A 15,340-nucleotide genomic window follows, 5' to 3' on the forward strand; every position below is an offset into this window, starting at 1 on the left:
CATGTGTGGATGACATTTTGTACTTCTTTAAAACATTCACCACAATTCCAGAATGTGATGGACATTCCGAGTATCTGCGAACTAGAGATAGGACACTGGTCGAAAATAATACCTTACAACGGAGGTATTTACAGAAAACACTGTAAATAGATAATATGCTTTGCAGGCTGTATTTAACACATACATAGCCCTTTTAAGCTTTTCAATTCAGAAATTAATTTGAAGGGTTGACTCTTTTTTTGCCATTTGTTTTGTCCTCGTGCATGTTATTTTGGTAATTATAGTTGTCTATTTTGTGGAAACAATGCATTATGAAAAGTCCTCTGGAGGAAAAATGGATTGGAGATAAGTTATTTCAAAAAGTGCATGGCCATTTGTTGGGATTATATAAACAAATCAAACTGGCCTTTGTTACTGTTACTTTACTTTTGTTATTAGAAAATTAATATCTGCCTAGATTTTCACCTTAATCACACTGCATGTCGTTATAGCCAAAAGGAGTGGAAGAGCCTGTCTTGGAGATTTTCCCGGGGAAATCCTGAGATCATTCATTATGAAGTGTACCGCGCAGGAGTGGCTCAGAGTAACCACAGTGCTATTCATGGCTAGAGCAATTCCAGCCATGGTAGTTCCTAATGCTACTTTATTGGAGAAACTTTTGGAAAAGTACATGGATGAGGATGGTGAGTGGTGGATGGCCAAGCAAAGAGGGAAAAGGGCCATCACAGACAATGACATGCAGAGTATCTTGGACCTTCATAATAAATTACGAAGTCAGGTGTATCCAACAGCATCTAATATGCAGTATATGGTAAGGAAATTTTTCAGATGGTATGTACAAAAAAATGTTCATTAATGCTTTCAGTCTTCCTGGTTAAATTACCTCATGCTATTATTTAATCTTTACCATTTGTCTTGTATGAAATTAAAGTTTTTCTTTGGGAGTATATTCCTCTGTATATTCTTTTACTAGATTCCTTTTATTCTAAGAGTGGTTTGAATTTCGGAGTAGACTTAAATACCTATAGATGCAATGTTTCTACTAAAAGCTTCACATTCTACTCTTACTAGGAAGATTCCTATACTGACAATCCTGAACAGCTGATGCATTTGCTTTTAAGTGAGTTAGTAGAACAATTACTTCCTAATTCCTAACTGATGGAACTTTCTTATGAATGGTGGATCTGAAAAATCAAGGAAGAATAATCTGAAGCAGTTTTCTAGATTGTCGATAACTTTCCAAAGGGTCCATGCTTCTTACCAATATGTAAATAACATTGTGAAGGGTATATTTCTGTGGTTACTTTATGTTATGTGTGCTTTGGCAATGACTTTTTTTCTTCTTCTGGATTTATTTATGCACTTTGCACTTTGACAAGTGAAAACAAGCCTGGACAAAGAATTAAAAAAAAAAATAAGTGACTTATCCTAAAAACCTCATATTAATTTTTAGAATTAAGTACCAAGTTTGGGAATCAAACTTACTTTTAAAAAGCTATTAGTATATAACTCATTAGTGTAATACTCTATGCCTGAAATATTTAGAAAACTTTTCAAATATTTATTATACTAAAATTAGGAAGGTACTAGCAAAAATTGATAATAATCATTGGTGATGGCAATGCTTATGTAGGGTGCAGTTAATTTTAAAGCGTTCTAGTTTTTCTTCTTTCTGCATTCACAATAGTGTTGAGGGGTATTTCCTATTTAGGCAGCTTTCATGATAGAAGTTCTAAGTTCACATTACCCATTACAAAATATAGCATTATATTATTTTAACTTTTGCCAGAAAGAAAAAAAATTTACCCTGAAGAAAGTAGGTAGCACTCAAGAGCACTCATTAGAGGTTAAGAATCAGGACCTGACAATCAGGTGGTCTGGGTTTAAAGTCTGGCACTTATAGTCACTAGCTGTGTGACTTAGGGCAACTTAATTTCTCTCTACTTCAGTTTTCTCATGTCCAGCATGCGTACTCACCTCAGAGGGTTGTAAGGATTGACAAGATAACCTATGTAAAGTTTAGCTCATTATCAGGCATATTGCAAGATCTCAGTAAGTGTTAGTATGACATATAGCTAATGTTATGTCTCCCCATACTGTTGCAGTAAAGTTCCTAAGAAAAGTCATTAGCTCTTTGCAAAAAATCTGTGTAGGATATGGCATGGTAATGTCTCACATGTCTGCTTTTTGTGTATTTTAAACTGTTTGTCCAAAGTAAAAAATTCTAGGACTTCTTCATTTGTGAGCTTTCAAACAGAAAGAGCCAATTATGGAGCCTTTCCAAGGAGGCCGCCATATGCTTATTCCATGTGCATAGATATGCCATTGCTTTGTATTTAAAATAAGGAAGAACTTGGGAGTTCAAACCCCCAAAAAGAAACCTGAAAATATTTGTGTGTGTTTTAAGTTATATGGAAATAATGAAAGAACAGTTCTGTAATTTGTTTTCATGTCGGACTTCCAAAAAAAATAACTACCTATTGTATGATGTCTAGTCTGGGCTGTTTCTGTGAGTTTCTTTTTAGTTTCACTGGTTTCATTCTATCCTTGAAATGCAGATGTAGAAACCAGCCAGGGTTTATGTTGTGTTGCCCTTAGATACTGTTAGCACTGGAACTGTGTCTTGGCCATTAACGGGCTGCAGAGGACTTCATTGTCCAACTGTAATACTGGAAAACATTTTCTAGAATACACATTTAAGGGAAGTTTAAAAGAACAATACTACTTTATTTGAAATGTTGTTGACTTATGTAGTACATAGCAGTATAAGTACACATTTGATCAACTTTGTGAGAATATAATTTATTCAAATACTTATTTGTATTTATTCTGAGAAAGCAAAATTAAAGTTTGGCTTAAAGATCTGCTTCCTGTAAAATCTGCAGTACCCTCTAGGTGCCACTGCTTTGTCTATTTGTATGCCATATGTCATATCACATTAAAAATGTGAATAGCCGGTTACCTTACTTATACTTGGTGCCTATTTTAGTCTACTCTTTGTCCTTGAACCTATGGCAGTCAAGCCACATCCACCTTTATTAACATCCCATCCCTACCCCTGTTCTTATCCTCATTTAACTAATAGGTTTAAAAATAGACTCTGGAAAGCCACATCTGCCCTTGGAGAGCTTATAGACTGAGGAGAAAGAGTAGACACATTTGAAAATGTTAAATAAACAAGGACACAAAATTCAATGCTCTAGTGAGTGAATAATGTCAAGAGAGTACAGAATAATGGAATATTCCTAATGGTGGGAGTTAATCAGTGGGGAAGATGGGTTTTATGGTGTTCCTGGAAGTTGGTCAGGACCCTGGATTGTGGCAAAGAGGGGAGGGCATATCTCAACTAGAGGACGAGAAACAGACAAATGCTAGATCCAGGGAAATTTCTGGAAGAAGAGCAGGTGGAAGAAAGCACAGAACTGTGGCAGAATCAGTAAGGGCAGAGATGAATTATTGATTATAGAAACCAGTGATGCTTGGAAAGCCTCCATAATTGGCTATTTGAAAGCTCATATATAAGAAGTCATACAATTTTTTACTTTAGACACTTTACAGAGAGATATTACCCACATTTAATTTAGGGTAAATTGAAAAACTAGAGCTTTTAGGTAATCAAATTAAACTGTTGCTGAAGAGACAATGGATTTTAAAGGGAAAAATAGTAGCCATGCACCTAGATAGCAGCAAGTTCACATTTGCCTCTGCTCCTCGCTGGTATGTGAGCTCTGACAATCAGCAACCACTCTGGGCATTGCTTTTCTCAGTAGTGGAATTGATGTAAAGAGGAGCCTGGGTGGCTCAGTCAGTTGAGCATCTGACTTTGGCTCAGGTCATGATCTCATGGTTTGTGGGTTCAGGCCCCACCTTGGGTTCTGTGCTGACAGCTCAGAGCCTGGAGCCTGTTTTGGATTCTGTGTCTCTCTCTGCCCCTCCCCCCCTTCTCTTAAAAATAAATAAACATAAAAAATTTTTTAAAAATTGATGTAAAGAATAAAAACACAAGCTGTAATGAGATAAGACATTTGATACTGTTGTGCATACTCTTTTCAAGCCTTTCCTTTCCATGGGTTTTAACCTCATCATTTGGTTCTTTTACGTTTCTGGTTATATTATCAACATGTTCTTGTTTCCTGCTGGTCTCATAAAACTTTGTTTCTCAGGTTTTTCCTTTTGGCTGTCTCTCTTCCTGCTGGACATTATGCTACTTTGGCTTAAAAACTTTTTTTTAAGTTTATTTATTTATTTTTTTTTAGAGAGGGAGAGTGCACAGGTGAGCAGGGGAGAGGTAGAGAGAGAGGGAGAGAGAGAATCCCAAAAAGGCTCAGCACTGTCATTCTAGAGCCTGATGCAGGACTCACGAACTGTGAGACCATGACCTGAGCTGAAATCAAGACTCACAGACTTAACTACTTACCTGACTGAGCCACCCAGGCACCCCCTTACTCCTTTGACTTTAAATACCGTGCGTATATTGATGGTGTTTAGTCCATAGCATAGTGTATATCTCTATCTAACCATCATCTCTTTGAGCTTCATTTACATATTTCCTTCTGCCTTCTGAGTCATCTCCGTGTGGTGTTACTCCACAGGTACTTCAAGCTTCAGATGTTTGAAAAGAAAATGAACTGCCTTACCTTTTTTCCTCCACCTTTGCCTGTGATCCTACTTCCTTTCCTGGATTCTTCCTTAGTGGAACTCATTAACACCTGCTTAGTCTTCTGTCAACAAAAGAAAATACTCCACAAAATAGAAGATTAAGCCCATTCCCGACTCTTGCCATGCTCCCATTTTTTCTCCCCACTTTAACATAACATATACATGCAAACATGAATACACAATTACTTGCCAAATTCTGTAGATTCTGTCTCAGAAATGTCTTTTGAATTCATCTCTTCCGTTTCATGCTAACCTTTGCTCATTATCTCACCTTTAGATTGGTACCACACCTTCTCACCCAACAGACTCTACCAGTCTGTTCCTACTTTATTTTGACTTTAGTCCACCTTCCTCACTGTCACTAAATCTTTTTATTCCAACAAATCTGTGGTGGTTACTTAGCTGCACAAAACTTCTGTTAACTCCTGTTAACTTCTGGACGCTCACAAGTTCAAGTTCACCTCGATAAATGTATAAAATGAGGCACATCCTGTCAATTCTGCCCCATGGCCCTCAACTCCCTTGTATATATCTGAATCTGTGTTCACATTGAACTATTCACTGTTCTTAAAGGTGGTTGTGCTTCCTCATGTTTCTGTGCCTCTTTACTCATTGATTTCTTCTGAGCCCAGAATGTCTGTGCGTCCTATCTCCTCATGACAATCTCTTACTCAAGACTAAGTTCAAATGTTGTCCTTCTGCAAAGCTTTCTCTTGTACACCTATTCCTCTGCCCTACTCCTTCTGTGCTCCTAAAATATTTTATTCAAACCTGTTTGTAGTATTAAAATTTTGTTGCAGTTAATATTCACATATGTGATTTCTAAGACTAAAATCCTTGAGGTAAGCATCAGTCCTTATTTATGTTTATGGCCCTGTGCCTGATGCACAGAAGTACTCAGTAAATATTTGCTGATTGAATATTGTTGGTTGTTCAATAAATGTGTGTTGAATAACAGGATGGATAGAAGAATAGGTAAGATTATATATGAGATAAGTATGAAATATGAGGACAGGCAAGAAAGAGAAATTAAAATAATAAAAGTTCTGAGAGGAAGGATATCAACAACACTGGAGATAGTGACATAGAAAATGGAAATACTAGAGATGAAGGATTAAATGTTTCAAATAATTCAATATTTAAAATATTTACGGTATACTAAAGACTATCCTGTAATATAGAGCTACTGAGATAGTAATAAATATATTCAAATGTTCTGAAATTCAACTAAATGGGTATTTACCTCTTGCTATAAATTTTTAACATGAGCCTCTGAAACATTATAGAGTGACTGAAATCCCAAATAGTTCACTGTGATGCGAAGTGTACCTAACTCTAGAATGTACTTTAGCAACCAAGAAATTTTACCTAAAAAAGGACACATGGGCCAATGATATAAGCTGTTCTCTCACTAAGATAAGTATTTCCACATCTTTTAGGGAACTGTTGAAAGACATTCTGCTGGGAGGGTTGATGGCTGTGCCTGTTTGCTGTCACCTCACATATGGGCGAAACTGTGGGTACACCTTGGCATTGCACTTTTCCAAATGTAGAACAAAATGCATCTGGATACCTCTCCTTCTGGTAGGCAGCCAGAGGTTCGCTGAGCCAAACAACCAGCAGTCCTTTTGGCCCGTGGTGCATGTTGCAATGACTTGGTTCCAGCTTGCCACTTAGAGTCTTTCTAAGGCCATGTTTAACATGGGAAGTCAAGTTTTGTTGTTATTGTTCTTGTTTTTTCCTATATTTCAGTATAGCACATGATCCCAGAAACTAGACATGAGTCAACCTAGTTTGCCATATTTTTGATATAGGACAGAATGTACACAGATCAGCTTTTTTTTTTTTTTAAATAGTCTAGTTTCTGCCCTATTTCTGTCTGTAGCCTGAATCCATGCCTGAAATAGTGATCTTTGTCTTGTGAGTTGCTGTTTACTCTCATATATCCATATTTTCTTACATTATTTTCCACCTGCTACATATACTCAGAATAAATGCAGATAATGAAATGATGGCTTCATAAGTCATTTGGCCAAAAGCCCATGTTTACACATTTTTTATCTTGCTGAAAGTGGGAGGAATTCACATCAATTAAGATTTTGTTACAACTCTTGATTCCCCAAATGGTAACTTTTCTCTCTGTATATTGATACTTGCTTGGTAATTTTCAAAAAGTAAATGTTTTCATCTTTTATTGACATACAGTATAATCTACATTCACTTAAAAGTGCATGAAATACCTTTCTTAGTTCAAAGAATGTTATAATTATTTAAAGTTAAGATGTTTTATTCTGTATTTAAAATAGATTATTTAATTTTCCTAAAGTGTTTTTACTTAATAATATTGTTTAGATAGAATAAAGTTATGTTTTATTTTCAGTATCTTACTCTATGGAAGTTAAAAATTTACAAAACCTTAATTTGAATAGATAGTTGGTTTTTTTTTTTTTTTAATTTTTTTTTCAACGTTTATTTATTTTTGGGACAGAGAGACACAGAGCATGAACGGGGGAGGGGCAGAGAGAGAGGGAGACACAGAATCGGAAACAGGCTCCAGGCTCCGAGCCATCAGCCCAGAGCCTGACGCGGGGCTCGAACTCACGGACCGCGAGATCATGACCTGGCTGAAGTCGGATGCTTAACCGACTGCGCCACCCAGGCGCCCCGATAGTTGTTGTTTTTTAAAGATACTAGCACTTGAAATTAATGTATTTTTCTTTTCAGAAGTTGCATTGTAAATGGCAATACCCATAGGAAGAAAGTGACATTACAGCCCAGTTTTATAGGAATTTAGTAATTACCTTGGAGTTCTAGGAGATTAAAGATACCTCCTAAATGTAAGCAGCAAGTCAAGGGTCTTAGAAAGGAAAGAGAAGATAAGTAGTTTCAGTAGGAGAATGGAACACTCAAAGCCAGAAAAATGCCATATTTTGAAATTGTTGTTGTTATTTATTCCTTCAATCAGCAGGTATTGGAGGTTACAATTATGGCAGGCACCATCTAGGGCCCAGCGGTAACCACAACAAATATTCTTCCTTGCCTAGAATAGGTATGAAGACCCTGAATCTCCAAATTCAACAAAGGGCCCACGTGGTTGACACAGAGTGAAGGGCGGGAGGTGGGGATGTGGGGGGGGGGGGGATGTAATGTAGGAAATGAGATCAGGACAGATAAAAATCATTTTAAAAACTCACTTTCAGTCTGAGTGGTAAGAAGCCATTTGAACTGTTTGAACAGAGGAATGGTATGATCTTCTACTTATCCAGAATCCTCTGGCTTTGTTGAGAACAGAGGTTAGATGGTGGGAGGTGGGGCAAAAGTGTGAGCAAGGAGATGAAGCTATTGGAATAAACCATCTAATACTAGGAATAGGTTGGTAGCCATGAAGGTAGTGAGAGGTGACAAGAGTGTGAACACACACTAAAACCCCTTTGTAATCATAACATCAGTCTTGAAATTTTCAAGGAAGCCTTGTTGCAAGACTAATGAAATTGCCTTGGTGAGCCAGGCAGCAGCAGGCTGGGAGTTTCAGTATCAGGTGCAATTTTGAAATCCACTCAATCCCTGGCTATGGTTTTTTGAAAACTGGTGGCAGTTTCCATTCTGGTTTGAAGATCAATGGGGAAGATTCTATAATGTTCAACTGATAGTGGTTTCCACAATGGTTTTAGAGATCTCAGAAATGACTCAGTTACTGGATACACATTTTGCCAACCATATTCCAATAGGTCAGAGGAAGTGGAACCAATCTCTGCCTCCCTGCTTTACAGGGTAAGAATGCCTGCTGTTTTCCCATGTGTTTTGCTCTCCTGTCCCACTTGCCTAAAAGCCAGTCTACCTCTCACTCCCTCCATAAACGACAGAGGATGAGAATTTTAGCATGAGAAGCAGAACAGGACAGTGGTCCAGTTCCTGTCCAGTAGTCACCAGTTTCCCTATCATGGGGTATGTCATTAGGATTTTGTTTCATTTTGGAGTTAACAGATTTTGGATGTGGTGTATAGCTGTACAGATTTTGCCTGATGAACTAGAAATATTGGAGTTACCGTATTTTTAAGATAAGGAAGAATGTACACAGATCAGGTCTTTTTGTAAAAAATTTTTTTTGTAATGTTTATATTTGACAGAGAGAGACAGAGTGCTAGCAGGGGAGGGGCAGAGAGAGAGGGAGACACAGAATCTGAAGCAGGCTCCAGGCTCTGAGCTGTCAGCACAGAGCTCGATGTGGGGCCCAAATTCACCAATCGTGACATCGTGACCTGAGCCTAAGTAAGTTGCTTAACCGACCCAGCCACCCTGGTGCCCCGACAGATCAGCTTTTGGTAGAGAAAGCTGGAGCTCAATTTTGGACATATTAAACTTAAGATTTAGCTTAAATATCCAAGTGAATTTGTCAAGAATGCAATTAGACACGTGTGGTGTGGGCTAATCTGGAACATGAAGTTAACACTTGTCAGCATTTAGATGGTATTTAAAGCCGTGAAAAGAAATGAGATCATCAAGGAAGTTAGTATAGGTAGAGATGTTTGAGATTTGAGCCCTTGAGACACTTTACAGTGTAGAGGTAGAAAGGTGAGGAGAAACAGCAAAGGGAATTGGAAATTAGGAAAAAACAATAACAACAACAACAACAACAAAACAGGGAGCATGATGTCCTGGAAGCCAGAAATGCTGATCAGCTCTATTAGATACCGCTTATAAAGATAAGTAAAATGAGGACTCTTGAGTTTAACAACATGGACACCACACTGAAGGTGTGATAAAATAGTCTAGGTGAAGTCCCAGTGGTCCAAGGGTAGTTGGGCAGAATAGGATGAAAAAATGAACATGCTTTTTCATTCACTTATTTGTCAAACATGTATGTTCCATGTTCTATGGGCCAGGTAGTATCTGCAGTCTTAACCATTTTCTAACCCAAATTTTTCAACTTAGTTTTAGAAGATGTAATTCAATTAGGGAACATATCCCAAATTTATAATGATGGTCAATAGGAAAATGCAGTTTCTTTGCATAATTATTTTTTTGCAATTACTGTTGCTGAATGCCTTCATTAAAAACAAAATAATTAATAATTTATAAACACAAGCGAGTGACATTTAGTTCAAGACCATTTTTTGCTATTGTTCAGCTGTGTTCTCTCACACACAGTACTTTTAAGAACTTATACAACCAAATAATTATACATGATTTAAAATTTAAATTCTCATATTTTAATGATTTTTACTAATTCCATTAAAGCCAAATATTTACTAAACTGACATACATATGTCTTATATATTACTGTGTGTAATATATACATATATATATAATGTCTAGTTTATTGGAAGAAAATGTACAAATTCAAGTGGTAATGAATTGTCTGGTGAAGGTATTATAATAAGTATGTTTAAGGAACCCTTTCCTTACCCTCTCTCTCTGTCCCTCCCCCATTCATGCGCACGCGCTCTCTCTCTCTCTCTCACAAAAACATAAAAAAAATTAAGGAACCCTTTCCTTATTTTCCTATATATGTGTTGCCTTCAAAATTTTAAGAAGTTACAGAAAAGCTGTTATAATTGATTAAACCAATTTGTTATTGATAAATTTGTGTTTGAGAAAACATTTAATTCAACAAATACTGATTGAACATTTTTATGCCTGGCACTGTTCTTGATGCTGGAGAATATATCAGTGTATAAAATGTTCAACAAATTAATGAAAATAAGGAGAATGAGACAGTAGGGAATGATAGAAGTGGAGCTGATCCCACTTATCGGGTGGTTGGGGCAGACTTCTCTGAGTTGGTGGCTTTAAAATTTTTTTTTAACGTTTTTATTTATTTTTGAGACAGAGACAGAGCATGAATGGGGGAGGGGCAGAGAGAGAGGGAGACACAGAATTGGAAACAGGCTCCAGGCTCTGAGCCATCAGCCCAGAGCCCGACGCAGGGCTCGAACTCACGGACCGTGAGATCGTGACCTGAGCCGAAGTCGGACGCTTAACCGACTGAGCCACCCAGGCGCCCCATAAGTTGGTGGCTTTAGAGCTGAGAGCTAAGTTACAAGAAGTAGTCAGCTAAACAAAAATACAGTGATCTGGGCAAAAGGAATGCCAGACACAAAGTCTCTAAGTCAGAAATGAAGTGGGGGTCACAAAGAAGGCTAGTGTGACTCAATTTTATTTAGTGATGAGGAAAGTGTTAGAAAATGAAGTAGACTTATAAGCATGGGCCAGAAGTCCTTTTGGGTTATAGGTGAGGAGAAACTTGGATTTTATTCTGAGTGAAATCCACTGGAAAATTTCTTGCAAGGGATTGACCTGGTCAGTTTCCAGTTTCAAAAATTATTCTGACTTCATTATGGAGAGTGGTCCGCAGGAGAGCTAAGGTTGAAAGCAGAGAGACAGAAAGCCATTGCTATATTCTGAATGTGAGATGATGGTGACTGGGACCAGGGGGATAAGTGGTAAAGATGGAGAGTGGTGGGTTGTTTCAGGATATGATTTGATGCCATTGCTGAAGGTTTGGTTGATAGCTTTAATGTGAGGGTGAAGGATACAGAGGAATCTGAGTTGTTATTAGGTTTTTCCTAAGCAGGTTGGTAGATAGACAATTTTGAAATCAGTCATCAGGAAATTAAGGATAGCAAGTATTTTTCATGGAAAAGCAATTAGGTATGATTTGGGGAATAGGAATAAAGGTGCTTTAGTCCAGCACTGCTCAGACTTTAATGTGCATATGAATCCCCTGGACATCTTGTTAAAATACAGATTTTGAGTCAGTAAGTCTGTGCGGGCCTCAGGATTATGCAAGCTCCCAGGTGATGTGGCAGCACTGTCTGGGAATAGACGTTAGGCTCCCTGGAGGACTTGAAACTTTGAATAGACTTTAGGCTCTCTGGAGGACATGAAATATTGACTCTTGATTTGCATTCTTTATTTTTCCCCTCCTCAACTATCACATTCACCTTCTCCATTTTTATTTTTTTTTTTTAATTTTTTTTCAACGTTTATTTATTTTTGGGACAGAGAGAGACAGAGCATGAACAGGGGAGGGGCAGAGAGAGAGGGAGACACAGAATCGGAAACAGGCTCCAGGCTCCGAGCCATCAGCCCAGAGCCTGACGCGGGGCTCGAACTCCTGGACCGCGAGATCGTGACCTGGCTGAAGTCGGACGCTTAACCGACTGCGCCACCCAGGCGCCCCCCACCTTCTCCATTTTTAGAAGGTAGCAGCTGTAACTACCAATGCCAGACAACAGAAATTCCTTTTCACTCTTTTAAGAAGTGTTAAGAAACCAAAAAGGTGAAGACATTTGAATGATAAAATCCCCAATGCCTAATGTTTAAGTCAGTCTAATTGGAGGAGAAATGGAAAATGAAATCTTAAAATCAGTCAATGGCACGGTTCTGCAGGATAGTGAAAAGTGAGATGCAGTCAATGACAGAATAAACAATAAAGGCCATAGAAGTGAAGATGGAGGAAGCAGAGTTTCAAATTGGGCAAGTATGGAGGGGCAACTAGATAAGACCCAGGATGAACATGAGAGTTTTGTTCAGAGACTTCCCCACGTGTGTGTGTTATCTCAGACAATAGAAAATAATCCTGCAAATGGGGCAAGCCAATCAAGGTGTTGGGAGAAAAACATAAAACTGTTATCTTATATTTCCTCCAGACATGGCAAATCCATACCCGAAATACCGAATGGCTGTATATAGTAAGACTGGATGTTGTCCAGAAAAGGGATACCAAAGTTCTAGAGGTGTTGGGGGAGCCGTAGCTCTGGATTGAGATGGAATAAGAGCATCAGAACTCCTGCCTACAAAGAAAGGGCAAGAGGTCTGTTCACCAAGAGTTCTGTGAACACAGAAAACTAAACAAAAAGCATCAGTATTTCACAGGAGCACCTGTGCCATGATTCCATATACCTTGGGTTTTTTTATTTTTTTTTCCACATCTTGCCAAGCCTGCTTACCTTTGCACATGTTAGAATGCTTTCCTTGTTTTCTCTGTAATGGATTTCTTCTCTTAAGAATCTGTTTTTGTCTAAAACCTCCGTACAGAGTTAGGTGCACTCCCACTCACTTCCCTGGCTTCCATAGCATTTCATATTTGCCTGTGCCCCTGGTGTTTGCATCCTGTCTCTTTCTCTGACCTTCCATTCCTTTATGGGAAGGGGCTGTGCTTTAGTAATTTTTGCATTCCCCAGCTAAGTGGCTGACAGATGCTTTAATTTGAATTTGAAATTTGCAATTCTACTTCCTCCATCTTCACTCCTATGGCCTTTATTGTTTATTCTGTCATTGCACCTCACTTTTCACTATCCTGCAGAACTGTGCCATTGACTGATTTTAAAATTTCATTTTCCATTTCTCCTCCAATTAGACTGACTTAAACATTAGGCATTGGGGATGACAGATGGTAGTTGGAAGGGGAAAAAATGGAATGAATAAATGAAAAATGAAAAGATGACTAGATTTCCACCAATAATTTTAAAATGGGTGCATGCAAAATAATTTGAGTATTTCTGTTCTGATGACAAAATGCTCTTAAAAATTGAAAAAGCATTCTTTTCAGTGAAGTATAGTGTTACATTTTACTTAATTTTATATATTGGTTAGGTAATTTTTTTGCATTTTGCTTAGGTAAAATCATTCTTTAATAATTATGACAGGTGGCTAATTTAGCATTGGATTTCAGTGTTAAAATGGCTTATGTCTCCTGAAGTGAGGATGTCTAGATCCCTCAGTAAGTAGGGAGACTCAGGAGATATAGGGATCAGAATACTATGGCTTTTGCTGGAGAACTGCTTCTAAAATGTCAATCACAATGTGGTAAAAAGTACAAATTAATATATTTTAAAGTGCATATAAGTCTTAAAGAATTTCAGAAAAAGCAATAATCAGGAAAAGCTTCTTAGAAGAGGTATGTTTTGAAATAGTATGTGGAAGAAGTTTTAGTTATTGTATGGTGGGGAGTCTGGAAGAGCATTTGGGTGATGAGAACCTTCTGAGTAAAGGGGTTGATATGAAAATATGTGTACAGTTGATTTGAAGGCAAGGACATGGAAGCCACAATCTGAGAACTGATCTAAGCCTCTATTATGGAGATATTTGGGACATATTTTTTCTATATATGATGAAAAGAACCTTTTCAAATGCACATCATGACAGACTGGAGCAGCCTAACCTTATTCATCTTTGTATCCAAATCTAAAAGGAAAAAAATAAAAAGAAATACATCCTTTGACATAATTTGACAGTATTTGTTTGATTTTTATAAGTGAAACTTACTACAATGGATTTCTAAGCTTAGTGTTTATGAACACTTTTTAAATTATTCCTGTGTGTATTTGTGTGTATCCTATATATGTATATATGTGTATGTATCGTACCTAAACTTTGGAGGTACTTGGGAGCTTCAGTGGAAATATCATCTTAGAAATGTATTCAGGGTGCCTGGGTGGTTCTGTCAGTTGAGCGTCTGGCTTCGGCTCAGGTCATGATCTCACAGCTTGCGAGTTCAAGCCCTGAGCATGCCCCCTGTCCAGATCTGTGCTGACAGCTCAGAGCCTGGATCCTGCTTCAGATTCTGTGTCTCCCTCTCTCTCTGCCCCCTCCCCTCTCCCATTCTGTCTCTGTCTCTCTCTCAAAAAGAAATAAACATTAACAAAATTTAAAAAAAGAAATTTAATAGAAACAAAGGTCTTAAGTTCAAAAGTTTATTGCTAATAGACTCAAAACAAAACTAGGAATAACTTACTTATATGTATAATTAATAGTCTGTTAAATTTGAATTATAAGATTATTTACTTTTTCATTGGGACTTTAGGTGGCAATAATTATCTTGTTTTTCAGTTACTCAGAATCTTGGATTTTAATTTCTTCCTTAGTCACATAAATATCAGCAATGTTCGCTTGAAAGGCTATGTGAATCACACCAAATTAAGCAGATCCTTAAAGGAACAGGGAGAAAGAGAACATTTATTAAGATCTAATATGGTAGGCAGTTAGCTGATATAAATTCTGTGAGATATTTTTATTCTCAAATATTATTTAGCAGGAAACAATGCCACAAAAACAAGAGTTCACCAGAAAAAGTCATGGGGCTATATTCAGAGTTGTGGACAGGGCTAAGGTGAGCCATAAGGGACCGGGGAGAGGCACCCAGGATTGAATGGCGATGTCACACCCAGGTGAGGACTGGCGTCTGGAAGTAGAGCTGTGTGACAGGACACTGTTGCCATCAGAATGAGGCAGAGGGTTCAAAGGAGATGAGTAGGGTTGGTGAGGGAGTAATGCATACTTAAATACACCTCCCACCCTCTGACTTCCTGTTCATGTCTTCCATTAGCCAAATCCAATTGGAATCCAGGGGCAAGAGAACCTAACCTAAAGTAAGTTAATGTGTAGAACTGAGTCTTTTGAGACATAGAGAATGGTACTTAGGGACTGAGAATGGCTTTGTGGAAACAAATGAAGAATATTTAACATAATATTCTTTCTCAGATTTTCAAATAAGGACCTTTGTAAACCATATTTCTTAGAATCATCATCTTAGTCATTGTTAATTATTGAAGAAGACAGACCTAAAGGCATATTCCTAAAGGGCACCTGAAAACCTGATTGCTGTGGTTATTAACTTCCCTTGAGTTTCCTAGCAGCCAAGGAAAACGGGAAACCATATTTACATAGCTCCTATTGA

The 15,340-nt window shown here is 37.8% G+C and overlaps 1 protein-coding gene across 1 annotated transcript in view; it reads left to right on the forward strand.

Annotated features, from left to right (window-relative positions):
- Positions 1-553: 553 nt before the first annotated feature.
- CRISPLD1 (cysteine rich secretory protein LCCL domain containing 1) overlaps positions 554-15,340 on the forward strand; it is a 47,272-nt gene continuing 32,485 nt past the window's right edge. The window contains exon 1 of the mRNA XM_047073766.1: positions 554-811. Coding sequence (XP_046929722.1) covers positions 554-811 — 258 coding nt within the window. The remainder of the gene's footprint in view (positions 812-15,340) is intronic.

Source organism: Lynx rufus, unplaced genomic scaffold (genome assembly GCF_022079265.1).
Source record: "Lynx rufus isolate CCGP_SWC_20201006 ecotype Redwood Valley unplaced genomic scaffold, mLynRuf1.p SCAF_12, whole genome shotgun sequence".
Taxonomy (NCBI): Eukaryota; Metazoa; Chordata; class Mammalia; order Carnivora; family Felidae; genus Lynx; species Lynx rufus.